This window comes from Opisthocomus hoazin, chromosome Z, assembly GCF_030867145.1.
Source record: "Opisthocomus hoazin isolate bOpiHoa1 chromosome Z, bOpiHoa1.hap1, whole genome shotgun sequence".
NCBI lineage: Eukaryota > Metazoa > Chordata > Aves > Opisthocomiformes > Opisthocomidae > Opisthocomus > Opisthocomus hoazin.
The window spans coordinates 74,064,553-74,092,516 of NC_134454.1; the positions used below are offsets into that span (position 1 = coordinate 74,064,553).

General features: G+C 41.6%; 1 protein-coding gene across 9 annotated transcripts in view; it reads right to left on the bottom strand.

Moving 5' to 3' along the window:
- Positions 1–27,964, bottom strand: part of GHR (growth hormone receptor) — a 132,149-nt gene that overhangs the window by 30,911 nt on the left and 73,274 nt on the right. Inside the window, exon 2 of one of the 9 annotated variants that reach the window (XM_075446824.1) lies at positions 4,091–4,289. The exons of the other annotated variants lie outside the window; for them this stretch is intronic. Coding sequence (XP_075302939.1) covers positions 4,091–4,121 — 31 coding nt within the window. The 5' untranslated portion in view covers positions 4,122–4,289. The remainder of the gene's footprint in view (positions 1–4,090; positions 4,290–27,964) is intronic. 9 annotated transcript variants of the gene reach the window in all.

Consider the following 27,964-nt stretch of genomic DNA (forward strand, 5'->3'; position numbering starts at 1 on the left):
ACAAATAATACTATTTTAATTTCAAAATAGGAAAAATCTGTTGGCAATTTAAGAAACATGAAAATCTTTCTTTCTCCAGCTGTTGTAAGAGCTCTTTCTTTTGAAAATGCAAGCAAAAACATGGATCACATCTGACAGTGTCCAGGCAATCACACAGGTCTCTTTAACAAATCAATCGTTACTGAAACTGGCAGCTGAAATGCATATGAACCTGGTCTACAACAAAAAAAAATCTCCAAGTAGATATATCCACTAACGCCCCTTTAACTTACAATATTTAAGCTCACCCTTCTTCCTCTTGATCGAACAGTAAAATAATAAACAAGAGGGACTGCCACAGAGGCAGAGGCCCCACTGGTGACACAGAAAATTCCCTCTGTATTTTATAACTTCTCTCTCCACTCCCCTTTTGTCCAGCCAGCCAAGACATGCTATGGCTTCAGGGCCTGGAGAGAAGAGATGTGCAGACAGGCTCTCCATATGCTTTGCCTTGGTGAAAGTCTCCAGATGTTACAGCAGAAGAGAAACGGCAACAGTTGTGAGGAGAGAGGACAACGGAACTGTGAAGGGCCGCGATCCTGACAGCAGCGCTCAGGAGCCACGTTCCCTAAGTTGCAGCACATGCGGCCAGGATCGGCTCTGCAAGGGATTTCTGAGTACACACCGCTGTTCTTGGGCAATGCAAACATAAAGTTAATGGTGCAGCTACAATCCACAGCTCATGAAGCCCTTCTTCACACTTACAGGACCGGCAATGAGTTTTGATACAACTGCCTGATGCAGTTTTAACATTATGTCAGGCTCCCAAGAACCTCATTTACACTGATCTTGCTCAGTTTGATCCCTCAGTCGCCCATGAAGGATCCAATGCTATCAGGGATTTCCTTAAACATAGCGAGATACAGCTAAGAAACCTAAACAGTAAATCAAATCCTGTCCTAAAATAACGTATTTGCATTAAGCAGGAGGGATAGTATACACAATAGCTACAGGTTGAATAATCTCTTTGTGGGTTGCCTGCTAGTATCAAAGCAAGTGAATGCAGGGAATCTTTCCATGCTGCGATCTGTTGTCTCTGATCTCTACAAACAAGCCTGGCATCTCTTCTTTAGCAATCCCAACACAGTGCTGTGAAAACTCCCCCCACAGAACGCTTCCCAGGGTGCTGTGGACACGTGCCACTAGTATTGCCCCAAAGCCTTCCTTGTTCTGGGTGGGCTCCACCACTTTTCTTCCCCCTGCGCATGGTTTCCGGGTGCAAAGACATGGATTCTTGCCTTCTAACTTCAAAGAGCTTAATTGATGCCCCTAAGGGACGAGCTGAGGTGCTCTGATCTGCCACCTGAAGATACCGATCTGCCATCCGGAGATACTGATCTCTCCTCCTTGACTGCAGTTCAGTCAACTCCTGCAGCAGCCAGAGCTGGCTGTCACTCCAAGAGCCTGTAGGACCAGGTGGTACACTGGACCAGGGGAGGGAAGCAGCTGACAGCTAACACTGGGGGCGGGGGGGGGGGGGGGGGGAGGGAAGCAAGAAAAAAGAGTATTTTCCAGCCAAATCGTTTCCTCAAACCAGCTTCTCATGTGACTGCATAAAAGCTTGTGCCAACACGTGTGAGGCAGCAGTGAAGGTTTGGGAACGAGCAGCCAGGCCCAGATGAGCCCAGTTTTTTTGCTGGCAATGAAGCACTTGTTTCGGGGAAAAAACCCTTGCTCCTTATAAGGTGCCTAAAGCTGAGTGCCAGTGATTCTGCACAGCTTAAAAACGATGCGGGAGCCCATGGCGTGGAGTAAGAGGTTCAAGCACAAATCCATTCGGTCCCTTGTCTTGACTTGTTGTGTGACTCCAACACCAGGAATGAGCATAAAAGACAAGAGAAACCAGCTTGCATGGTTTGCACTTGCCACACATGAACTTATGGAGAGTAATTTATATTGATTAACTGAACTTGAAATTTTGGATAGCATCTCTGTGTTGACAGTATAACCAGCTCCAGCAGTTCTGGCTCCAACAGATCTGAGATATATGTATATTAAAGAGGAATAAACAAGCCAGTTTAGGAAGTAACAATAGCATGAAGTTTTATACAGGCTTACTACTCAGTTTTGCTTTGTTTGACGTTTGAAAAACAGAAGGGGTTTTTTTCACCCTTTCAATTTTTTTTATTCTTTATCTATACTTTTTAATTCTACCAGGAACAATAAATGGAAATATCACATTGTTATTAAAAAGATGAATTTCAAAGTATAAATCGTTCCAACAAAATCAGGAATCCAAGAACATGGGAAATACCAATGTATACCTTATAAAATTTCCAGGTTCATTTCTAGGTGATTAAGCTTGAGGTAAGCATCCAAATTAAATCACAACATTTCAAAGGAGAAAAAAGGAAAATTATGGTAGTCAATAGACTGCAGTTATAACTGTAACACAAAACTCAAAAACTTTAGTAGTTTTTTGGACCTTATCTTAGCATATGATAGAAAAATTGTTGGAAGATGGGAACAGTAGTGAGAGTAGAGTGGGTAGACAGAGTGTCCACACGACAGAACAGAGATAAGGTGCCAGAAACATGCTAAAATAAAACATGTACCAGTAGCAGAGCTAACAATCCCGTCTGCTAAGTCTTCCTTACACATCCCACTACACAATCGAGTATTCAATTGCATGACGCTTTGCTATAATATATTCATGTGAGGTGACAATCTCAATATCAGGTGCCTGCCTGCTATGGAAATTTCCATCTGAAACAATTCACCTGTTCCTAAGCTGGCTAGAGAATTGGTTTGCTCATGCTAAGTATTCTGGTGTTCCTCGTTTTGAAAATAGCTTTTCAATTAGGAACACACCATCACCTTGTGGAAATCTGCCCCAATTGCATTCTACACCATACTGAGGGGTTCACACCATGCCTAAATTTGCACCGGCCCCTTGCATGGGGCAAAATTTTATCACAAGGTGCAGACAGACCTACTACTTTTATTAAAGTGACTGCTTATACAATGCTATTGTAGGTCAGTGTAGGTCTCGATCTGTTGGTGAGATGTTTGTACTGTTATCTGAGCTGGGAAACCAAACCTAGGAGTGATCCCTTTTAAGTCCTGAGGGCACAGAACATGGTGGCACATGTTGGAAATTCCTACGACAGTGGCAAAATGCTGACAGATTAATCTACACCTGGCCCCCGAACATGCCTAGTATGTCTCACCAAACTATAAATCAAATATGTTTTTACAAGTTTTCTTCTTTTAGAAATCACTCAGCAAATATTTTGAGCTCAAATCAGGATCCTTTTTCTCATAAAAGTGCCAAGCCCTTTTCAAACAGTGTTAGATGAGGAGCAGATTAAAGTATCAGTTGCTTAAGCATCTAGAAGAGCAGCACTACAAAGAAGGAGTATCTCTAATGCTGCTTTGCAGAAAGTAAGTCAAAGAAAGAGCCACTACCCATTATCACTGCAGAAAGCCTGTGAACTTCTTTGAAACAGCTGCCATCATGTTTAACAGCAGTGGATTTGCATGATGGGGCTTTCCATGCTCTGGTCTGCCCTCACCCAGTTGCACTGTGCGAGTCCTACAATGGGGTTACCTCTGAGGATGAAAACACCATGGTGCGGAGCAGAGGAGTATATGTACGTGTGCATGGACACACATACACATCTCTTTTTTCCCCCCTTCAGTGGAGCTGGAAAGGAAAATGATTTCCTATCCTAAACTGTTTTCAGACAAGGCTATCAGAAAAGCTAAAGAACATGTTTTTTTATGATTAAAGAAGTCAGGACTTTCCATCCTAGAAAAGAGACAGATTAGTAGGGAGATCTACAAATCCACAAAGAAGAGATGACTTGGAACTGATTACTCACTGTCTCCTGAAATAAAAAAAATAGGAGGGGCAGCTAATGCAACTAGTAAGTAGCAGGTTCAAAGGAACAAAAGGAGACATATCTCCACGCAACCTGAAGTTGAGTTGTGAAAGTCCTTATTACATGGCATTTAGGATCCTAACATTTTATACATCTGTATGTTCAAGAAGACAATTGTCCACTTTACAGGAAAAAACATTCAAAGGTAATAAATATCAAGGCATCACCTCTGGCTCCAAAGCCCCCAAAGACACACATCACTGGAGAGAGGTGGAATATTCAGTGCTTGCTCCATTCTTCTGCTCTTCACTATGCATTTGGTAAGCAGCCATCGAAGATACAGGAGATAGGATACAAGTCTAAAGGAATTTTAGGTCTTCCTTGGCACAGCTATTACTGTTTTACAATGCTTTTGAAAAGAGAAGCCTGCAAGGAAGACAGACATGACCATCAACCAATAGTGGTTTAAAATATTTTTTCTACTACAAAACAAATGAAGACTTTATTTTCAGCTTAGTTTAGCAATCCCTGGTCACTAAGTGACAAACTTTGTAAGACTTGCTATGTGACACAAACATGATACAAACTTTATCTTCTACTTTCAGTCAAAAAATACTGGGCAAGCTTATGTTAGTTCATAGCTCTGTGCCAAAAACTACTATTCCATTTTACTGCTGCAAAGAAACCCGAGTGATGTATAACATATATATGGAGAGCTCAGAAAGAGAGTATGGCAAGGATAGCATGAAATTCACGGTTTGGAAAGGTATAAAGTCTTGTCCTCTCCTCTTAAACTCTACCCTGTCTCCTGTCTGTAAGTGACACCTCTCAGGCGCACTCGCAAGTTACTATATAAGCACCAGTCTGGGAGTGCAGCCAAGCATGGGATGGTCTAAGCTAGATCTCCTGTTTAGTCCATGGGCAAAGTAATTTCTTTACTCTTTTTTACAAAAGAAGGCAAAATGTCGTAAGGGAGGATATACCACACTGTAAGGAAAAGCAGCTTAATAAAGCCCTTCAGCATGCATTCATTTAGCACTAGTAAGACCGATATTCCTGACCCTGTGAAAAAAAATCCTACTGATTTCTCAGTAACCAGAATGTATACGGCATTCACGGTGGTTTTTAGCTTGCTCCCCAGGCAGAGCTGTGAAAAGAAACAGTGACTTGAAGAACTGAAGGAACAGAATACTTCCTGAACTTCTGCCACGTGCTTATTCTGCTGCTGAGATTGTACCAGAGACAGACAGAAATATATTTATTTCTTGCAGGTTATGGTCTTTCCACCCCGCTCTCCTTGTACATCTCATGGAGCAGTTCACGCAGCATTAACTCTCTCCATGACTTCTACACTACACATGAAGTTAGGCATAGGATGCATTGCTTTTGGGACCCAATCACTGACGATATACTATGACCAGCCTGAGAGATGAATAGGAGGGGTCCACAAAGGGAAGGGGCCATCATGGCTTGTAAGTCTGTAAACTGTACGAAGGGTCAAAAATACCTCTCATTTTCAAGCTCTGAAGAATCGAATGCACGGTATTGTTTGTGAGCAATGTGTGATAGTGCGGTAGGGCCAAGGATGCACTAGTAACAAAATGTGATTAGTGCAATGACCTAATCCAAGTGTACAATTAACTTTCATACATTTCAGCGGAAACTGAGCACACTTGGCGCCAGGCTCCTAGGAAGGTGAGAGTCAAAGCAAGGCCAATGTTGGGATTTTTTAAGTCCAGCTTGCAAAAAGAGATTAACTAACATTCATGTGGTGGGAAGATCAGAGAACAAATTCCCTTTCCTGCTGTTTCAGAGCACTGAGGATCTCCACTTAAGATTCCACCACTTAACCTAGTGACAGAAATCCTTTTGCACCTTCCATTTTCTCCTTTTTGTCTTTTCTTGTTCCCTCTTTCCCTCCCTGAGCTCTTTGCTTCCACCAATGAGCTGTCTGCTTCCTTCCTCAAGCTGCTTTCCCTCTATCCTTATTTTCTTCCCTTTTCTTTTTGATATCCCACCCTTCTTGACTGAAATTCTGAGTTGATTTTCAACATTGCCCCTGATGGGTGAACATGGGAGCATGTGATGCACTGTTGCTGAACATCTCGGAGAGCAGGCTGCTGCTGAGGGACAGACCCTGGCACGGTCCCGGGGCGCAGCTCTGTTTTCTGTTCCGGGCCAAAAGCTCCCAGCAAACCTCCTGAAGTGGGAAGGTGGAAACTGGCTAGTTCAGCTCAATACAGAAATTAAAAAAAAAAAAAGAAGAAGAAGAAAAAAAAAAGAAAGTATTCACAAAGGTATCTTCCTTGGCACCTTGAAGTAGTGCAATTAGGGCTCATCTGATAATTGTGCTGCCTGCTCCACAGGGAACACTGAGCTTCTGCTATCAAGAAAACAGAACGCAACTACCTAAAAAGTCAGAAAATACATTTTGGTGAACTTTTGTGTGAATTCTGTTTTGCAATTTGAAGTTCAGAGGGCCCATGAGAACTACAGTTCTGCTATGTGACTGTGAGCACTTACGGAAACAGGTTTAAAGATTCCAGCAATACACACATCAAATGAATCTCACAAGTATTACAAATAAAATGGTATCAAGTCCCTAAAATACTGCAAAGTTCCCTCCAAACTGCTGCCACAGAATCCTTGTCATCTTTTCTAAAAGCCTTGTATAATGCAGCTGTTGCTGCATTTAGCCATTTGTTACAGCATTTATAAATGGATTTATTTTTTGTCACAGGTGTCTTGGTGAGAAACCTCTTGTTGACACAGACAATAACAATTTCTTCTATGAAAACAATCTTTTAAGTTCATATCAAAGACACATTAAATAGACATTAACATTTCCACAGCTTTTTAGAAAGCTGTGTTATAAATTAAAAATGTCAGGATCATAGCGACTCCTGAGCAATTTAAGTCTTATCACTCACACTAAAAAATTCATTTTGAAATGAACAGAGGGTGGGACTCTGAGTTCAGCTTACTCATGCGAACAGTGTGTACCTACACAATTCCCTCACGGGACCCTTCTGCAAAACGTAGTACAGGCCTGTTCAGATTAAGTTGAGAAATGTCATAAAACGTTCCCTTTTCAACGCCTTAAAACACTGATCTGTTGCTCCTAATGAGACCAACTGGTGCACTCCTGGGTGCAGTGTTTAGATGAATCTCACTCACCAGCAGATTTATGTTTTCTTCCTGCGGCTCTAGTGCACAGTGGAAAAAAGACATAAGTACACAGGAAGAAAATATGTAACAAATACGAGCCATCCTTCTTGAATGCCAACTGCAACAACACTACCTGGATGGGAAAGGCCTAATTGCTGGCACTCAATAGCTGGTCGGACATACACTTTGCCAGCAAGATTTGCATCCCTTTGGTGTGAAGCAGCAGACCAATGAGACGAAGCAATCCAGTTCTAATTCAGGCTCTGGAAGAAAGTAGGGCTTACACAGAGATTTTCTGTGCACTTTGCCAGTGTCTTGTGTCTTGGTATCACAAACCTGTCATTTGCTTCTGACTTCTTGTCCTTAACACAGGATCCAGCCTTCAAGCTGTTGTGCTCAGTCCCACTTTCTCCGTTCAGACAACCCCAGTATTTTCTTTGCTTGCCACAGTGGTCCTCCAACACACAGCAAGCTGCTGTACAGGTGCCTTCTCTTCCACCCTGTTTAAACTGGCCCAGCCTAGCTCCTTGGCTGCACATCCACCACACCTGCTGTCCTGCTCTGCAGCACGCTGCTGGACGCAGGACTGCACGTCTCTTGTTGGCAGCCAGACACGGACCCCGGCTGCTTCTTATCTCATCTGCCCTGAAGTTACGCAATGCCAGATCACTGTTAGGGAATATCTGCATGATGTTAATAAGCCAGCAGCAGGTAAGACAGGTACAGGCTGTACAGAGAGCTGGATCCAGCTGCACCGCAGGTAAGCTTGTTATAAAGGACTACCCAAACAAAATTTCAACACTTTCAGGAAACTTCTCGTGGAATATGGAGAGGGTCACTCCAGAAAGGAGCCCCAAAGGCATGCAGGCAGGTAAGTAATGTAGACAGGCATCTACGGGGCAACTGAGACTCCTCCAGCTTACGTCTACGCAGCTGCATAAAAACAACCCTTGCCCATATCCCTTTCCCCCAGTTCAGTTCTTGTCCCCACTAAATTTGAACCTATTCCCTCCTCCACGCTGGCTTGGCACTGGCAAGGGGGTCACTGAATGCACGCAAGAGACAGCCTTCCTGCTCTCATTCCCAGGGCCTGGCCATGACCCAGCCCGCAGCAGCTGGCCGTGGCTGCGCAGAGGAGCTCTGCCTCGTCCCTGCAGCCTTGGGACACGGCGTGCCCAGACACTCTCTGTCGGCAGCACACGCAGCCTCGTCAGTGCTAATTGCTAGGAGAGCCTAAGCAAACTGTGATGTCAGGGTCTTCAGAGATTTCAGTTACTAAGCGCAAGCAGGTTTCTACTGAGCACACACACACACATAAACCTGAGAATTCTGGCGGGAGTACCAAAAAATGAGCACATTCTCACAAACACAGTAAAAGACAATTCCCTCGTGAGCTACAGACAACTGGAAACATTTCAGTAGGAAGACTTAGGCAATCGTAATCACAGAAAGTGTTAGCAATGCTGCCTACAGTCATTCTGTCAGCAGTGAACTTGGAAGCGCAGAGGAGCACACAAAGGTGCGCTTATTTATGATGCACTTCTTTATGAGAACGACAATTTAGGAGGGACCTCTGGGGGTCATCTAGTCCAACCTCATAGTCAAAGCAAGGCCACCTTCGAAGCAAGATCAGGCTGCTGCAGGCCTTGCCCTGTCCTGCTTCAAGTATCACCAAAGATGGAGATCCTGTAGCCCTCTACAGCAAAACCCGCTCCACTCGCAGGGGAAGAATTTCTTCCTTACGTGCAAATGGGTCATCTGCTGCAGTTTGTGACCACTGCCCCTTGGTATTTTGTGTGTACCTCTCGGAAGAAACATGTTAGTCCATAAAAGCTCCTGTAGGTAATGAAAAACAAACCCAGTTTCTTCAGCTTCGCCTTGCCTAGGAGGTGCTCCCGCCCTCGAAACATCCTAGTGGCCCTCCGCTGGACTGCCTCCAGTTGTCAGCAATATTTGTAAGCATTTATACAGCTCTCCAGATTCCACTGTCCCACAAGAACACACTGACTTAACAAGAGTAAAATAAATATTGTGAATACGTTTTACGGATCCTTCACGATTCATCAAGCAAAATGTTTGCTAGCAAAGTAGTAGATCTGGGCAGTAATTACAGCAGAGTAGAGGGCAGTTTCTGCAGGCATGTTCTACAATAAGGTTAAAAAATAAAGCTTACACAAGACTATAAAATATTAGGTAGAAAATGTCCTGAGGAGTCTGGTAACTCTAAAAAGAAATAACTGAAAGCACATTTGGTGTAAGTACAGGTTACAAATTTTCAGTTGCAATTCCTTTCTGTTAGAATATTCCACTTACAGCAAAGCCATGTATTTCTGTGAACTGAGATGATTTTGATGCACTTCTGAAAAATATTTCAGAAAAGAAAGCCTAATTAATCACCTTCTACACTTAGGAACTGGAAACATTTCTTGTGACTGTATGCTGGTCAGTTTGTTTGAACTTGTATCTACAGAGAAGCTCTCCAATTCCCCTTCCCTGTTGGGAAACAGAAACTGACGAGAGCTCCTCCAGCGTAGCAAGGGCAGACCTTGCCTTATCCTATGGCATTATTTTGTAGCCCTCACACAGGATTTTACGGATTTCACAGGCCACAACTGAGTTCTCCTTGCCCTTGTGAAACCTGTCACCTCTCTTTTCATTATGCAGAGAAACAATGGGGAAAGCGTGGACCATGTGGCAGAAGTTATGATATTCCCAAAGGAAAATAAAAATGATGCACTTCTGACAATGCTTGCCATTGCAAGTAGCAGGGCTGCCAACCGCATTCCCATATTCCTAACACCCAAGCCTGTGTTAGTGGCTTTGGGGAATGCAAGGCCAGATTTCCTGGAAGCATCCTTCCTCCAGAGAGCACTTCAGCAGGGAAAGCGGACAGCAGAGCTGCATCAATTCTGCGTGATGCTACTTATCCATCTGATACCAGAGGTGCCACTCTATCCGCTTGGTCATACCAAGAGTGGGTCAAGTGCCCATCGAAGGCTCTGCACGCCGATGCTTATTCATGACCCATAAGACTGATCCTACTTCTCCCACTATACCTGAAAATACATTTTCGATCTATTTTTCAGACAATAAAATTAAACTATTTCGCATTAGGCTACAAAGGCTGGCTAAAAAGTGCACTGAAAACACCAGTACTTGTAAATCAGTCTGTCCGATACGTAAAGGACTGTAGTCATTGTATTGAGTGAGACTGACAGAAACTTTGCAATGTAACTCCAAATATTTACCAGTGGTACTATTCTAAAATAATAATAAGAAACACCAAAACAAAAAATTACCTTTGAGAATTAGCATTATGATGTATTTGATATTGTAGGGCTAAGTGTGTTGAGATTGATGCAAGTACATTTAAGGGCCCAATAACCATTTGAATTACACCTATACTGTCTATTACTGTATTTTTAACATCATTCGAAATAATAAAAATAGCCACAGTATAGTAGCAGCATTGCTAAAAGAGGTGATAGAAAAATATTTTCTCTTTAATTCTGTCTGCCTCTATGTTCTTTGTAGCAGGAAATTTTTCTATCCGTCTTGGTACAGCCATTAACATCTTTGCAGCTGGTCTGCCTCTTTTAGACAACAATGCAACAGCAAGAGAAAAAAACGGAAGACAAAAATGTGGACATTAAACTGCTAAAAAGCTTCTGGATTTGGGGTCAGGAGGAAAACCTGTAAATGTCTTAAACGTATTTTTGAAGATCAGTTATGGAGGTGTCTCTTCTTACTCCTATGCATTTCTAACATACCTAAATAACAGATGAAGACTGCTGCTGAAGAGAAGCAGGGGTCATGTGCTTGATCTGCAGTGCTACCCAAATCCCGTCACAGCTGTCCCCTTTCCCTCCCTATCTTTACAAAACAGCTGCTGAACTCTCCTAAAAGCTCCCCGCTTCAGCTTCACATATTCCTTTCCTATCTGGCACACTACCTTCTGCTATGATTTCCAAATGTCCTCTTGACACACACTTGTGCACGTACTGCTGCATCTGCTACTAATTAGGGAGGGATATTTAGCCTGGTTTGAGAATGAGGCTCTTCAGCAGGGAAAGGAAGCCTGCAAGTTAAAAACCCCTTTTCACTCCATTTCTATTAATTTTTATACACACTGAAACAGAAAGAAAAGAACCTGCGAACCTTCTCCAGAAGGCCAGCGTATCTGTGGAAACAGATTCAGGCTTCTTCCCAAGATGCCGGAAAGTGGTTTCTTTTGCTTTCCTTTGAACTCCCAGTCAGACTGGCAATTTTCCACATACCTGTCCATGACGGACTTCTTCTATCAACGGCTGTTAAAACTCTGTCTAGGCTTGCACAGACTGAACAAAAAATTCATACTGCCTAACCCAGCCAAAAATTATAGTATGTCGCTGTGGAACAGAAACAGCAGACAAAGTTCTCAACACGTCAGCAAATGTGCACAACAGACGAGAAAGCCCTTATAACCTACACTAATTTCAAAGGCTTTGCAAACATTTCAGAGCAAAGGAACAGGATATTTAGTCCCAATGAAGTGCTGTACTAAATTAAAGCACATTCCTGTGAGCATTAAATCAGTAAATATGGTGCTGTTCATGCCACAACAACACTTCCCTAAAGGACAGGCACATCAAAGTATAGCATCTATCGTATTCAGCAAGTTTGTACCCTGACATGCAGAATGGATTTCAATATCCACAAACAACAGAAAGATGTGGTCATCCATGTAACAGTTAGCAAAGGCGAGATTAATTTCATTCAGTTTTAGATATCCATGATGTACATAGTACAGTCAGCAATCAGTGGAGACAAACAGGTGCAACTAACTTTTTATGGACATCTGCTTTAGGATGAGCTGAATCACAGCTGAAGCGTGCCAGTCTTTCTTGCGTTACTGTCAATCTGTCTTCTAAAGCACCTCTAGGTACAGATGTCTAAAATGTCCCCAAAAATGCTAGATAAGGAAGATTTACTTTCAAAATCCAGGCAATTTGAGTCCCTCGGTGACAACTTTTTACTGCAGACAGTGGACAGGCCAACTGAAGGAAATGCTCTGCAGGACCTGCAATTATGGAAGAGCTGGTGGGGAACACTGAAGATCTCCAGCAGCTTCAGCTGTGGAGACCATGAGAGTTTCAGAACAGGTGGAGGCAACAGAAGTTCCTGTATGGGAAATTCTGGTTAAAGACTGTTTTTTTCCGTGCAGTGAGGGTGGTCAAGTACAGCAACAGATTTGCCAGAGAGTTTGGGGAGTCTCCATTGTTGGAGACATTCAAAACTTGACAAAGCCCTGAGCAACCTGATCTAACTTCAAAATCAGCCCTGCTTTCAGCAGGCTGTTGGACTAGAGACCTGTAGAGTTTTCTTCTGATTTAAATTATTCTGTGACCAAACAACTCCATGACTCAATAGGGACCACGCAGAACAGCTGCTTAACTGTTAACCAAGCAGGTTGTGGTTCTTCAGTTTAATAATGCAGGGTTCAGAGATTCAGTTTTGGATGAAAACAGTAATATTTGGAGATGTGGTGAGAACTTCTAGGGCTTTTCAGGAGCAAGACTTCCTCACAGAAAATCACTCCTGATACATCTGAAGACCCAAGATGATTTCCTCCCTGCTGCTGCAAAGGAACACAAAATTGGTAAACTCTAAAGAAAAAAGGAAGACATTCTTACAGACTCTGCTCCTCTTGATGACCCAGCATTATGTGGCTTTCATGGTACACAGCGTTTTTCAGACCTTCCCTGAGTCTGATTTCTCTTGTATTGGCATTCTTACCATTCCCCTTCTTACTTCAGCTCTCTTTTATGCATTTTTAGTCTACTCCAGCCATACTCTGCTGTCCAGTTCATTCTCAACTTGAAGTGCAATACTAAAAATTACTTTATTTACGCTCTCTATACTCATGTGAAGATGAGATTAAAATATTCAGGTGAATATGCAAAAAACACATAGTTGACACACACATATACACACTCGCTGCTTCTGTTTCCATCTAGTGGCCAAATGATGTTCAATTTTTCCTAACCTTCTTCCATACACTAGTCTTCCTTTTTGTACTATACCAAGGAGTTTTTATGCCGTTCACAACTGAGCTAGAAAACAGGTATTTGTGGAACAACGTATGAAATTCTGCTGATTCACTGCAGGCTTTTCACCATAATAACATTTGGAAACGGGCTTCTTAGACATCTGGCAGCAAGACTAGGAAAATGATAGCTGCATATCTCTAAACCCACCAAGAGTGTTTCCAACAGTAAATCTTGCCATCTCCCTGGAACCTCTTACTATTCCCCACAAAAGAAAACAGATCTGGAAAACATTATTTAAAATGCTTGTGCGTAAAAAATGGTGCCACTCATTAAGAAGGAAAGGCTGTAATAATGAGAACTCTAAGTCCCGTTGACAAATCGAACAGCTTATCACGTCCAGGACAAACATTATAAGTCAACAATTAGTTTCGACAGGCAAAGAATCAGGGGTCAATATACTGATACAGAAACAAACATCTCCAATTTCCATGACAATACTGCCTGTAGATTCCATTTGCGTATGCTTGTAAGATCATGTCAAGGCATCATGATCCTGATGGACTTACACCATGACTTATTTTCAGAGTGGAACATGTCTACTTTTTAGAGAATCATCTTAATAAAGATCCTTAATCATTCAGCAAAGTGTAAACAAGACTGTCCAGCTTGTGACTGCAGAGAGAAAGGTCAAATTGCAAACTCAGCGTGGTGAGAAACTTACTATTTCCTAAACCTGAACAGAGTTCGTTTGCTTGTTTCTGGAGGCAATCTAGCTCAAAGCATTAATACATTTTATGTCTTGCAATCTAAACTTCAAAATTATAGGAATGGGTTCCTACGCTGACTGTGGTACGTGTAAAGCTCACATACAGAGGTTTGGATATTCCGCAAATAAAAATACTGCCTGCCTTGCTGTGATGTTGTTTTATGTTAAAAATATATAGTTGCTACAAATTCATTTCTTCCACTAGAAAAAGGGTAAAATACTTCTTGCTGGAACCCATTCTGCATTCATACACAGGGAAAAGTATCAGCCTGCTTCACTTACCCCACCTTTTTCCAGAAATGTTCTATATTCAGTTCACCTTTTTTAATTGCTCTAGTCTTCCAGTATCTTCTTTGTTTGCATTTCCACATTTCACTCAGCGAGCACTGAGAGCCACAGATCTGGCAGACTTGGTGTCCTTCAGCACAGCATACCATTTTCTAGCATTAGCTTCCCTGAACCACTTAACAGTCCTGGCAATTTTCACCTAGGTAGTAAAATAAATCCAGGAAGGGCCTTTAATTTTGAATGTTCTTGGGTGCAAAGGGTTCTCTGTTCCTCATAGAATGAAATTTGGGCCTAATAGCCCCACTTAATCCTTTGAAATGTAGATATTCTGTCAGAGATCAATAAATTACATTTATAGGACTTCAAACTGCAGTCCAGAGCACTTGCGAAAATTTGCTCCTACAAGTATTTAAATACTTACACAACTGAAAATCCGTAAACTCTGAAGGTTGTTCTTTCAGAATACAGATGTGCTGTTCCTACCTTTCAATTTAATACATATCAGATGATGTAATTATTGTTACAATTACTAAAAGAGTACTGCAGCCTGTGCAGACTTATCTACATACAACTTCACCATCTACAGAGGGCTTACTCTCTGTTCATGAAATGGTTGGGTAATCAGGTCCTCAGTAGAGGTCACCTCTGACCACCCACCATCTCAGCCTGTCTGGGATCACACAAGCACAGAATAATTCAAATGGGAAGTCTCTTTGATGGCTATCTAGTTCACCTTCAAAGCAAGGCTAAGGGCCTTGCCCAAGCGCCTGTTAGGTATCTCCACAGGCAGGGTTCTTGCAGCCTCTCTGGCATGCTCCAGTGCTCAGCCACTTGCTGGGGAAGAATTTTCGCCATATGTCCAAGTGGATGTTTGCTTTTGCAGCTCGTGACCACTGCCCCTGGTTCTTCTGTGCGTCCTGCCAAGAGGAACGGGCTCAAATTTTCACCTAATTGCCCTTGCTGTACTGATGATGTGTCCCTGCTCACTGCGGGGGGGTTGGACTAGATGACCTCTAGGAGTCCCTTCCAACCCAAAACTTTCTATGATTCTATGATTCTATGATCGCAGAAAACAGAAACCTGACCCCCTTTTCTTCAGGTTAAATAAGCCTTGTTTCTTTAGCCTCCTGTACACCACATGCTCCGGCCCTCCATCCATGTTGTGGCCACTCACTGGATCCTGGTCCATTGTTATGTCTTCTGCTGGGATGTCCCACACTGTAAGAAAATCGAACACAACACAGCAGTATGGAACAGAGGGGAACAATCTCCACCCTTGACCTGCTTGCAATGCTCTCGATAGTGCGGTCCACTGTGTGGCGAGCCTTTAATCTCACCCATCATTCTCCACCTCTTCTCCTTTCCTGTTTTCTCTTCTCTTAGATGGCACTGAACAATCTTTCAAGAAGCACCTGGGTATGAGGATCTGTACAGAGCACAGCTTCGTGAATCCACCATTGTTAAACAGCATGATCCATACCACAACACTTTTTTCTTTGCACATTTTTCGTATTTTTTTCAGGTTTCAGATATCCTTCATATCATTCCACAAACACATCTCTCCATTTCAGAAAAGCCAAAGTATTCTCACAAATTATATACGGTAAATAAGTGAAGCTGTCAAGATGTTACTTGCCAGGAATTTTTAATCTCAGCGGACTAAGAGCTAATAAAGCCTGAAGAGTGATACTAGCTTTACTAACAAAATCTCTCTACTTCATGGTTTCAGTGAGTATCTGAAGTTAAGTAAAACATAGAAACAAACACAGGAGAAATTTTCTTCCACCCCTTCCCAAAACAGCAGATTTGACTTGTGTACACAATGATCTATTGATCTTCCCTTCCATTAACTGAAAAGTTAAAAAAACTTTGTTCACAGTATTACTGGATCATAATTGATCCGTACAGTGCATATTTTAAAACACCACCTTTATTACTAATATAATAGAAAAATGCAAACTCCAGTAAATTGAGAAACCTGGCTCTCTGTTAGGATTTGTTTCCTTCTCTGCCAAGCCACCACGTTCTCAACTATCACATTCCCCTTAAGATGTCTTGAAAACTACTGTTTCTCTGTACCTTTCTTTCCCTCAGCAGTTAAATAAAGACTACACTCATGAAACATGTTTCTGTGATTTTATATTAAATACCTATTAAGTATTATGATATTCTCTAACGGAAGGTCCTCTGTAAGAAGCACACACTGTCGTCATTTTTATCTACATGTACAGTTCTGCTACCAAGTCTGCACTGTATACAAAGACATCAAGAGCTTTCTAAAGATCATTTATTATAACACGCTATACTACTACTACTAAACTGTTTCACTTATTTTAAATTAAATTGTAACACTAGTACAGGCTAGGGATTTTTTCTTTTTAAATTACTTTGCATATTGCCTTGGACAGTTGACCAGGTCATAATCCTCCCACAGCTGTGGCTGGTGAGATTGCTTTAAATTAACAGGCACTGCAAGTAATTATTTGAAGGCAGCTCACCCTGTTAAAACAATGCAGTGATCCAAACCCCACTTTTTTTTTTTCATCAAATGTGCTGAACTTTTATTGATAACTATTTTTTCAACATTTTGGTAAGCTGTACAACTTTGCCTTTAACATAAATGAAGAAATTGGAAAATAAGCCAACTGCACTTGCGTAAGAGTATAAAACAAAGACAGAACATTGAATTCAGTGACTGAATTTTTTCCACATAATTCAAGGAGGCAGAGACAGAATTCGGATTTCACAAGTGACAGCAGGTTTGATACAATTCACTATGTCCTGTATTATCTTTGTGGGTAAACTGTTCAGCTGCTTATTATTGAGAGGAACGAAAAAAAACAACACAGAAACCACCCTAACCTCCAATTCTCTAATCACACAAAACACACTAAAACCTAACAACTTCAGAGAGCCATGCCTGAAGTCTTCTACGTCTGAAGTTTTTCCCTTAGAAGAGTTATTTTCAGTTCTCCACCTACATCAGACGCACCAGCTTGCTGCCAAGAGCCTGTGTTCTTGGACGTGGCTGCAGTTCCCGAGGAGGCATAAAGCCTCCCCAGCTGGAAAAACCTGGCTTCAGGAGGAACTACCAGAAGAGATGCTGAGTGCTGCCCATCCTTGTTCCGAAATGTTCCGAAGTTTTTCTTCTGGTGTTTTTTCCCTCCTTGTTCCCTGCCCCTCCCCCTTCTTCCCCCCAACTGGAATGGTACTTATTTCATACCAAAAGCAGAAAAGCAGCCAAGGACTCCCTCAAGCTGACTAGAGACTTGACTATTTCCAGTATTTTCTGTGGAAATAGCACAAATACCAGAACACAGAGGACATACCAAAATTCTGCACTACATTTCTATTACTTCTGCTCAGTAACTGAACTTTCATTTGGGAATAACGTCTTCAAACCCTAGCATAAGGTTGGCAGACAAAGGAAACACCCACGGAGAAGCAAGACTTTTGAGACCCTCACTCTTTTATTGTTTTGTTTTAAAAATTTGCTGTGTAGTATCTGTCCCAACTCTATTTTTGACCACGTCACTCCAGAAAGCTTGTATCAGGTGCAATAATTAGTATAAAATGGACCAGACTCAACCAGAATTACTTTGCTATTCCGCACACACTGGGATGCAGAGTAAAATTAGCTACACCAGCAGGCTTCTTCCCTCCAGGGTATGGCCTGATGCCATCAGGTAGTACCTGCGCCCAGCACCCCAGCTGCAGCCTGTGAGAGCGCACGTGAGAGACGCCTTTGCTGTTGACACTGTCGGTTCTTCTTTTCAGGACATCGATTTTAGGGCCATCTGAGAATATCTGAGCTTGGGCAAGGCCACACCAAGGAAGACCTCCGCAGAATCTGTTCCAGAGCTTTGCTCATCCTTGTTGGCCTTCTCTGCATTTTTCCAGCTCTGCAGCGTGTTTTTGGGGTGGGGATAAGCAGAGCTGCGACGAGCAGTGAGCTGACCTTCTCAGGGGACAGCCTGCCACAACGGCAAGATCCCAGCTCTGAGTCATAACATTTGGAGCCCATGAATTTCTGTGCCACATTAGGCTTGTTTACAAGCATCGTTCTCCGTTTATTTACAACCAGTATCATCTGCTGATTTATTACCCAGGCACTTGCCTTGCAAGGACTTTCTGAAGCTCTTCAGCTAGCCCATCACAGTTTAGCAGAGCATTGGCAAACTTCTTGTTTCGCCTCTTTTGCAGAGTTGTTTATGAATACATAGAAAAGAACAGGTTCCGGCACATATGGCACCCCCCCTCACTGACTCCTGCTCTCTGTTTCCTAGCCTGCTTGTTCATGCAAGCACTGCCTCCCTGATAACCTCTAAGGGATTAACTTTTCCTTACACAGATTTGGATGGATTCCCTCTTACTATGCTCGATTCATAGGTATCCACTGTTTTCTGTCTGCGCACTAGTGATAATTCAAGGTGAAAAAAAATAATCCAATCAATTGCAATCAATCAACTAGATTTTATACACTCCCTGAAGTGTTGTGCTCTCCCATCTGGCTCTGCTGGTTTGGCTCACTGTGCCTCCTGGTTTTAAGAAAAAGCTGTCAGCCGCCGTCCAGAGAGGACGCTCTGTATCTGGCCCAAGAAATGTAATTTTTTAGTGTTTCTAAACACTTCTATTCACTGATTCTGCATGCAACGCGAAATTAAGCTGGAGGTCTCAGGAAATAACAGAAGGAGGTGAGAACTTACTCAGCAGGAAGACTGAATCCCGTTTCGTGACATGGTGGTGATCTAACCCTGCCCTGGAAAGCATGTATTTTAAACTTCCCATACTATTTCATTTTTGAGGACAAAAGAAGGATTTCAATTTCCACAGCGTTCAACATGGACCATTTCAAGTACAACAAAAATAATCTTAAATAAACATGAAAACACACAAACGGAAAAAAACCTAGCCCCTTCCAGTAAGAAACCTCCCACAATACCAACTACAATGCCCAATATATATTTCTGTCTGCTCTAAAGAGATTTCATTTGCTGTATTTTGCTGTGTTTTATGAACAACAAACTATTTTAAGCTTCTAAATTGCCACATGATTCACACTGATGATAAAAGCCAGTAGAACACATTTGAACTTTGCACACATCCATCTCCTCTTGTTTTTAATGGTTCAGAACTGCCCTAATGTATTTACACAGGTTAGGCAGCTTAAAAAGCTAGAACACAGGAAACCTCTGGGCTAAGCTCAACACGATTAAAGTTCACAGTAATGGATGAATAAAAAACAGAACGAGCTACAACAAAAAATTCAAAACTGCTTTGCAAACCCTTTAAATAGCAGAATTTTGTTGTTGAAAACACAACTAAGTGCAATTTTCTCAGTTATTTAAAAAAGATTGGTTTATTATAAATTTTTCTGTATGTTTCAAAAGGTAAGTTTGGCAAAAGGATTAAATATGACATCTAAAATATGTTCTTATGTATTACATTTCATTTCATGCTTTAAAGTAAACCACACTCCTAAGAATCCATCTTCTTCAGTAAGGTATGTTACAAGGTGAAAGAAAAATGCAGTCAATTAGAAACTCCCATTGTGCCCACGGTTCTACAATCACAAATATAGTATGGCAAATATCTGGGTACTTTTATGTAATTTCAAGGAATTGAAACCAGAGATTTATCTACTTAGAGATCTACAACAAGAAAAATGTTTTAAGTAGCCCATGTAGCACATACAAAATATTAAAGTAACTCAAAAATACACATAATAGTTAGACAAGCTACCTTGGGGATGGAAAAACAATAAAAATTATTCTTCTTTTAAATCTGCTACATTGATATTTCATTGAGACTGATACTTTACAGGATCATTAAAATCTTTTGTAGCTTGAACCGTCTTCTGCTTGCATTTTAATCCATTCTGTTTAACTAATTCTTAGAATTATTTAAGACCATTTTTAAAGAGTAAAACTTTTACAAAATAGGTTTTACATTCACATGCTTCTAGTAATATCTTTTCTTCATTAGTAAACTACTCAGACTGGGAAAGCAAGGTAATGTGCAACAGGCGGCTACATAAGGAGATGTTTAATTTGCTACTTTCACTTTCAGTATTGTTAGTTGTTACTTTCACAAGGCTAGGTAAAGGATTTTAGTCGGATGTGAGATCTCCTGGTTTAAATTAAAACTGTAAGGAAATACAAGTGTACAAACTATAACAATTAGGTGTCTATCACTTCTCAAAATCCCATGATCTATTCATCTGTAGTCATCTTATCATCCTTGAAAATCCAAGTTGACATTAGTACATCCATTATAATAAAATTTGATTAATAACATGTACAGTCTCCATCCTTTCAGGTTAAAAAAAAAAAACACCTCAAAAAAAAAGGGAGAAGAGCAGGGGAGCAACCAAATAAAAGACACCACAGTTAAGGGGTCACTAAGGCCCATGCTCGTGTGACATCTGCGGCTTGTCCTTTATTTAGAAAAGGACCTGTCAGTGCTAAAGGTGCTCACACACACACCACAGAAGTGTCAGACAGGAACAAGTGTTTCCTTGCTGTCCTAAATGATGTTATAATTAACATTTATGTTAATCCAGTCAGAATTTGGGTATGCAGAAGGAATTGGCAGGTTAGACTGTTTTGAAGGCAGGGAGGAAGCCAAGCATTGTACTCCAATGCTGGTGTTTCTTTCTTCTCACTAAACAGTGCCAAATTCACAGTCCAAAGCAAATGTGCAGCTCAGATAGTGACAATGCAGCCTTTTCCACAACATTTCATCAATATATTTTAATGTGCTTCACGCAGATCCGCCCTGAAATGATGGTGGCACCTACACTTAGAAAAGTCCTTGCTCTGCTGACACACAAACACCAAAACAATTACATTTCTTGACCCTAATGATGTTCTAATGCAGCTTGCTAGCAAGCACCTTGGCTTCAATAGCATATCTAAAAGCTTTCAGAAACCAAGAAGCTTGAAAACAAGTCAAATTTAACCTGTCAAAGAGTCTAGAGTCTAGAATTGATATAAGCACCTGCTTGTACAAGTACCTTCCACAAGCGCCTGCTGGTTAGCAGAAACCATGGACCAGTGGCACTCCTTCTCCTGTCCCAGCAGAGACATCTCGGTCACTATCTGCCACCCGGGTCCCTTACAGCTTCTCCAAACTTTTGTCAACTGAGCTGAGATTTTCTAAATCAGGTGTATGTCTCATGACAGAAGTATTTTAGAAAACTTCACCCAGGACAATACAGCCTTTTCTGAGTACAAGAGAACGGGAAAATAGGTTCATAATCCAAAATGAAATACTGTCATCTTTGAAAAGCTCCAGCATTTCCATTTTTATATTTGGATCATATTATTCCATGGGGACAAGGACTGCAGGGACACATGGGCAACAACTACAGAAAGAAAAGTGAAAACCTCTTCGGACTGGTTGTGCCTTTCTGCATGCTGACAGCTCATGAACTGAAGCAACATCAAGCAGTACTCTGGGCATCTCAGCTACTTGAGCACCTCTATAGACAAAGTCTTCCAGGTGCTGCTGACACTACCAAGATCATTAACATTGAAAGCAGCCTTTCATATCTCAACTTGACCATGCTACAAGCAGGAAAGAAACTTATACACACACTATGTGCATATGCTGACACACAGCTTGAGGAGTACATCCAAACACAAGCTCCATTCAGATATAAAAGTGTGGGTGGCCACTGCAGAATTTCCCATGGCAACAATTAGCTATGGGCCCACAAGTCCTTGCCTGCTGGAAGAAAAGCATAGTTTCTGCAAGTATGCAGATTTATGCAGAAAACAAATATGCGTTGGAGGAAACTTCAGTGTTTCCTCTGCTTAGTGGTGGTGTCCCCTACCTCCTGACAAACACACAGCCACCTTGTCCTGCCTTGGTTGAGGAGGCAGCCTGCCAGCTTTGTGAACACTGGAAGAAGAGATAATTTTTTCTATCGTTTTGCTCTGCACAATAAATGCAATGCTGTTGACAGAGGATATTGCACAACCTCAGCAATTTCATCACCATAATATCTGATCGACTCAAACCGATTAAGGAGTTTAAATCCTTGAAGTGCCTTCTTACTTTACAACTAGAGAGCTGGGACACAGATATTAATCAATTTTTCAAGGACACGGAGGAATTTCTCTGGCACAGCCAGATACTGAAAGCTTGTTTCAGACTAATGTTGTTATTACACAGCTATTAGTCTTCCTGGAGTTATGGGGATTTTGCCTACTTTAGGACAAGTAAGTGGCTTTGGAAGCTCACCTGTTCCTGCCAACATGCCTCAGCCTCATCTGAAGCGCTCAGGTTCTTGCCACTCCTTTGCCTTTCTGCTGAGACTGATGACAGGCACGGCTGCTAGTGACAACGCAGGTAACGGGGTAACAGTTTCCTCCAGGAAACAATAAAAAAATGATAATGGTAATTTCACACCAGTTCTGTGGGAGCCATCTACTAACAAAATCAAACCAAACAGGCTTAATCAGTAAAACAAATCTAACTCACTTCTTGGCAGTGAAACAAACACCTGAGAACTCAGGACAGTGCAAGTGCTCTGCAGAGCAGCCCTCCCGACACGTCCCACACGTTGGGCTGCAAGGATGTGAGTATGCCAGCTCTGTTCCTCCTAGGAACATGTCCATCCTGTAGCCATCCCAAATACGGAACAACTTTAATTCCTTATCTATGACCTCAGCCTTGCCCTGATTTAATGGAAGGAGGATTTCTTTTTATGCATTTTTGTAAAAATCACATCTTTCTAACACACTGCATGAAAAGCTACGGTGTATTATGTTAACAACCACGAAATGCTGTGGGACTTCCCCACCTATACAAGAAGTCAGGGCAGCTTACCTCTAGAAGAGTTATGTGGATTCAGGGCTTTTCTAAAAGTAATTTGTTAGGAGACTACAGCAGCTTTTTGTAAACTGCAACCAAATGCATGATGGGGTTCCCACAGCAAGCAGAATAACAGACAGAGACCATTTGTCCTTAAATCCAGGGGTCCTACCAACATAAGCCATATATTATTTTTACTGGTCCCCATTTCTGTTTTTAAAGAGTGTTGAGCCATATACTAATTCTAATATTCTAATTCCTTCAGGGATAGCTACGACTTCAGGAAAAATAATGCTGTTTCTACAATGCCAGTGCATATATGCAGTTATCTTGGGATTACTGGAGATCTCACTTGTATTTCACACGTCTTTGCAAGTTGCTGTGATGTAAAACCCATGAAGTGCAAAGCACTGTCATGGTCATAAGTCATGTTTCTTAAAGGATTTCAAGGGGATATAATGAAATTGAATAGCAAGTTCACAGTTCTCTGAACAAGAAAAAAACAGACGCTCATCTTCTTAAGAAAAATCGCACTTTTGGCCTAGCAAATTGGAAGAAGAAACCTGTTGAATTCCAGTGGTAACAAGATCTCATAACGAAAAACAGCATTTAACAATAATTTACAAGCAAGTCTTCTGTTATAAAGTTGGACAACACAGACCAAATGCTAACTCTGATACATGTAATCCTTGCACAGTCTTTCCTGTAACTAGAACAGCTACTTAAGTCTAGATAAACTGGTGTAGCAGAATATCAAGCCTGCTGTACTGAGGGGGATAAGATAACACGTCAAACTGGGAGCTCTGTAAGGACAATATAGTTATTTTGAGATGGTCAGCACTTCTGGAAAGAAGCCCTTACCTCCTACACAACACCAACTGGAAGCTGTCACTCACTTATCTCAACAAAACATTCATAAGATCGCACCACATGCAAACGTGCCAGATTCTGTAATGCATGTTCCTCCTGGTAAAAAACAAATGTTTCTTGACTTGGGGAAGAAAGAAAGGGCAACACAGAGAAAAACCTACTTCAAACAATGGGCAGCGTCCATGGCCTTGGAAAAGCAGATAATAGCAGCTGGATATTTTGGCCAACCACATTAAATTCTGCTGGTTTTGTCTTTGCTACCTCTCTTAACATGAAGTCTCGGTGAGGAGTGTTCTGCAATATTATTGCAAGTATTTTTGTAGACAAGGATGTAACTCAACTGGCTTGGACAGGAATGGGAGGTTAAACAGTCTCAGATGTGACCGCTGGATACCCTGAAGAGCTCCCAGTGCATCCTTTCAAGAGCAAAGTCTTGCCTTCTACCTCCGTGAAGTATGGCATAATCCAGCCAGGACTTTAATTTAGTTTTGAAACGCCTTAGGTGCATCAAAAGGCATGTGCCAAGAGTAACAGGAGATACCTTGGGTTTTTCTGATTAACTTCTACAGCTTCCTATTGTGCAAATGCTATGGAGTCAGAAAGGAAAGATAGTAAGTTATTGATCTCACACTCATTTCATTATTTGTGGAGCTGCCCTAGATGCAGGTGTTTTTCCCATGAAGGGACTTGATAGATCTTCACAGCACAAAAGAGTTCTGAAGCCAAGTGGAGGCATCCTTGGACAACAGGGCAATTTCTGACTAAAACATATGAGCAAGTTACATTCCAAGTTAACTGAACTAGACCAAGACCAAACATCCCCTTCAAAACCACTGAAGAATACACTGGAGAATGAAACAGTTCACTAGAAAATAAATTATGTTGTTTCTGTGCACCCAGCAGAGTTTTTCCACAATGCTCACCAGTGTATTATACCTCCTTTTTAATAAAACACTCATATTTCCATTGGCCTATGAAATAAATGGACTTCATTAAGCGGTGGAGAATAATCAGACCAGTGACTTAAACTTCCAAACACCTCACTGGGATGAACACTTAGCCTATAACAGAAAACACTTCTGCCTTACACTCCACTCTCAACCATTTCTGGTGTAGAAGCCCTCTAAAACAGATACTAAGAACTTAAAAAGGCATTTATTTTCCTTGCCAAGCCATGAACCACTAATAATTTCCATTCCTTTAACAATTACTTTTAACTTCCACAAAAATACTTCGCTGCAAGCAGAGATCAACCCAGGATATACACAAGTGGATTAAAACCGATGGTTTGAATTAAATCCTACAACAGGATATATATATAGTGGTCATCAGCATTTTCACTGAAGCAATTATATTGAGTATTAACTATTTGATCATTAACAGCAAATAATAAATAGAACATGTTAACATTTATAGTTCTTACCTACATTTGCTTTCCTAACACTTGCAATTTCCTGTTCAAAGTCAAATTATCACATTATTCTTTGTTTTGTGCTTCAGTGATGAAGAAACAGAACACAAATTCAAAGCGTATAATCAGATTATTTTACTCTGCACATGTTCTTGTTTAAGATTTAATGTTTACTAAATGTTAACACTTTTTCCTGTTTTACAGCAGACATGGGTGGCAAACGCTAAGTGCCTTTTAAAAGAAACATGATGCACATTGTGTTTGCCAGCCAGGCATGTACTGCTTCTGGTTATTTTGTCTTTACAAAGCAAAAAACTGGGGGTTCTAGCAGACAGAGATTCAAGGGTAAACGCTGGATCCAAGTAAATTTTCAAATTTGCTTCTAAAGTTTCTGTGTCAGCCCTAAAGCCAAGACACATTGCTAGGGGAATAATAAACAAACAAAATCCCAGACCAAATACAGAATAAACATATCTCCTTTCAGCATGTTTCTCTGAATATGTTCTGGGTAACGTTTAGGGATAGCCCACAAAAGACACACTCCTCAGCCTGGGTGGACCTTCTGTGTTTCCCCCGCCAGACCGCACTCCACCACTCCAGCAGCGCAGTGCCGAGTGTTTGCACGAACGGACGTGGGCTTCCCACAGCCCCCGGAGGGCTCCTGCCCACTCGCATCCTTCTCTTTTGCTCCCTTGGCACCATGCAGGACTGCACTGGTTTCTGTCCCATCCCACCATGGTGCTTCCCAAGAAGAAGAGACCTTGTGGGTTTAATTTCTACTTGTACGATCTGTAGAAGTGAACTATCCTTGCACGTTTCTGCGGTGGCAGCTGATCATTTGTTCCTTTGTTTCCCCTTTTGATTAATTATTAATCCAAGAAAATCCTTCCATTTTATCCTCAGTCATTTTTTAAGTAACCTTTCCTACAGTGTTGTATCAAAAGCTCTCTGAAAATCCACATTATTGTCTGTGTGCATGCTGAAATCTTTTTGTGAGTCAGCAGCTACGGATGACAGACCCTGCATCTGTTGAAAGCAACGTGACTTACACAGACTCCCAAATAGATCACATTTATGGATGCATTTACCAGTCTATGTTTTCTTCAAGTTTCTTCCAACTTGCCTTGCCCAGAGAACAAACTTTCTGATACGTTATTTCCTTATGTCCTTTTTTAAAATTGGTGGCAGGTTTGCTACATCCCACTTCGTTGGTGCCAAGAATGATACAAATGATAAATTCCCAACTACACGATATTTAACAGTTTTCTGCTGCATTCTTTGAAACTCCCATGACAATCTCCTTGACCAACTTAATGAGAATGAAACATGGGTCTGAACTGACATCATGAATGGCTCTTTAGACAATATACCAACTCTATCAGCCTACCTTATAGCTATTCTACACCCCCAAGCATGCAATTACATACTTTGCAAAAGATTTTTGATTATCTATTAAAAAAAAAAAAAATCCTGTATGTCAGGAAAAAGAAAGTCTTCACTGCATTATGCAAAAAGAATTCAAATTCCCTAGCAGGGTCACAGTTCTCTAGAAGGTCTGCAGAAAACTAACCACTGCTGTTACTACTTAATTTTAAAGCATGCTTCTACAATGGGTAGGAAGAGAAAGCAAAATAGAGAAACTTCTGCCTTGTGAAGTACCAGGGCTTCTTCCAGAATCAGAAGCTAGAGTCCCTACCCCTAGTCTGTAGCTCTGCCTCTCACCCACAGCACCATCCCTAGGCTATTCTTCTTCCATAGTTCATTCTGAGCACCTCTCCAGCAGCAGAGAAGTGAAACAGCCTAGGACAAGCATTTTTATTCCCCAGGGGGAACCTTGCCAGAGCCTTGCTGTGGAGGGCCACACAATGGCCAAGCTCCACAGCACTATCCCATTCCCATTCTGCTTTCCATCATCCCTGGAAGTAGATAATGACCTGGGTACCAGTACTTTGCTGGAGTGTAACAGGTAAGACTAGGGGAGCAGCCAAGGTTGGAAACAAGAGACCAGGGGACTTTTTGGAGCCCATATGACCAAGAATTCTGCCAGGCTGGACCCAGCCATCCTTCAAGTTGAGGCTCCAGTTCCCGAAGCACCCAACTGTGCTGGAAATACTGCTGCAACCCTGAGAATCATCTGGTTCTGCTGAGGGTGGTGACCAGCACAAAGCTTTCAGTCACTCTGTGTCATTCAAGGATGCCATCTTGTGAACTCCCACTCTAAAATGTTTCTCCTTCACTTCTGATCCCTTGAAACAGCTGAACTGAACATGTAGGTGAGCTGAAATATTGCTGAGGTACACGCAATGCTCCCTCATTTATACTGTTAGGAGCCAGGTCTGTTCAATGACAGCTCTCCAATTCCCAGTCACGCTTTTATTCTGTTTCCAGTCTGATCTGGACCGTCCCTTCTGAAGAGCACAGCACAGAAAGTAAAGGTGCAACACTGCAGACAGCCTCTTGGTTCTAAAAATCTCTTGTATTTTAAATCAGGCAGTACAGGTTATTGCACAATAACTGCATCATTGTTTTAATTAATGAAAAAATGTTACCCCTTCCCATGGTCATTTCATTGTACACTATGAATGTGCAGTCACAAGGGTTTCTTGTTCTTTTTTCCTGTGGCGTTAAAAGCAACTTGCTCTGTGTGTGCTCCACTGCATGAAATCATTCATTGTATCTCATGCAATATGCTTTTATGATACGGATCAGTGTTTATTTGCCTGAGCTACTTTTCCTTCCCCTGATGCAC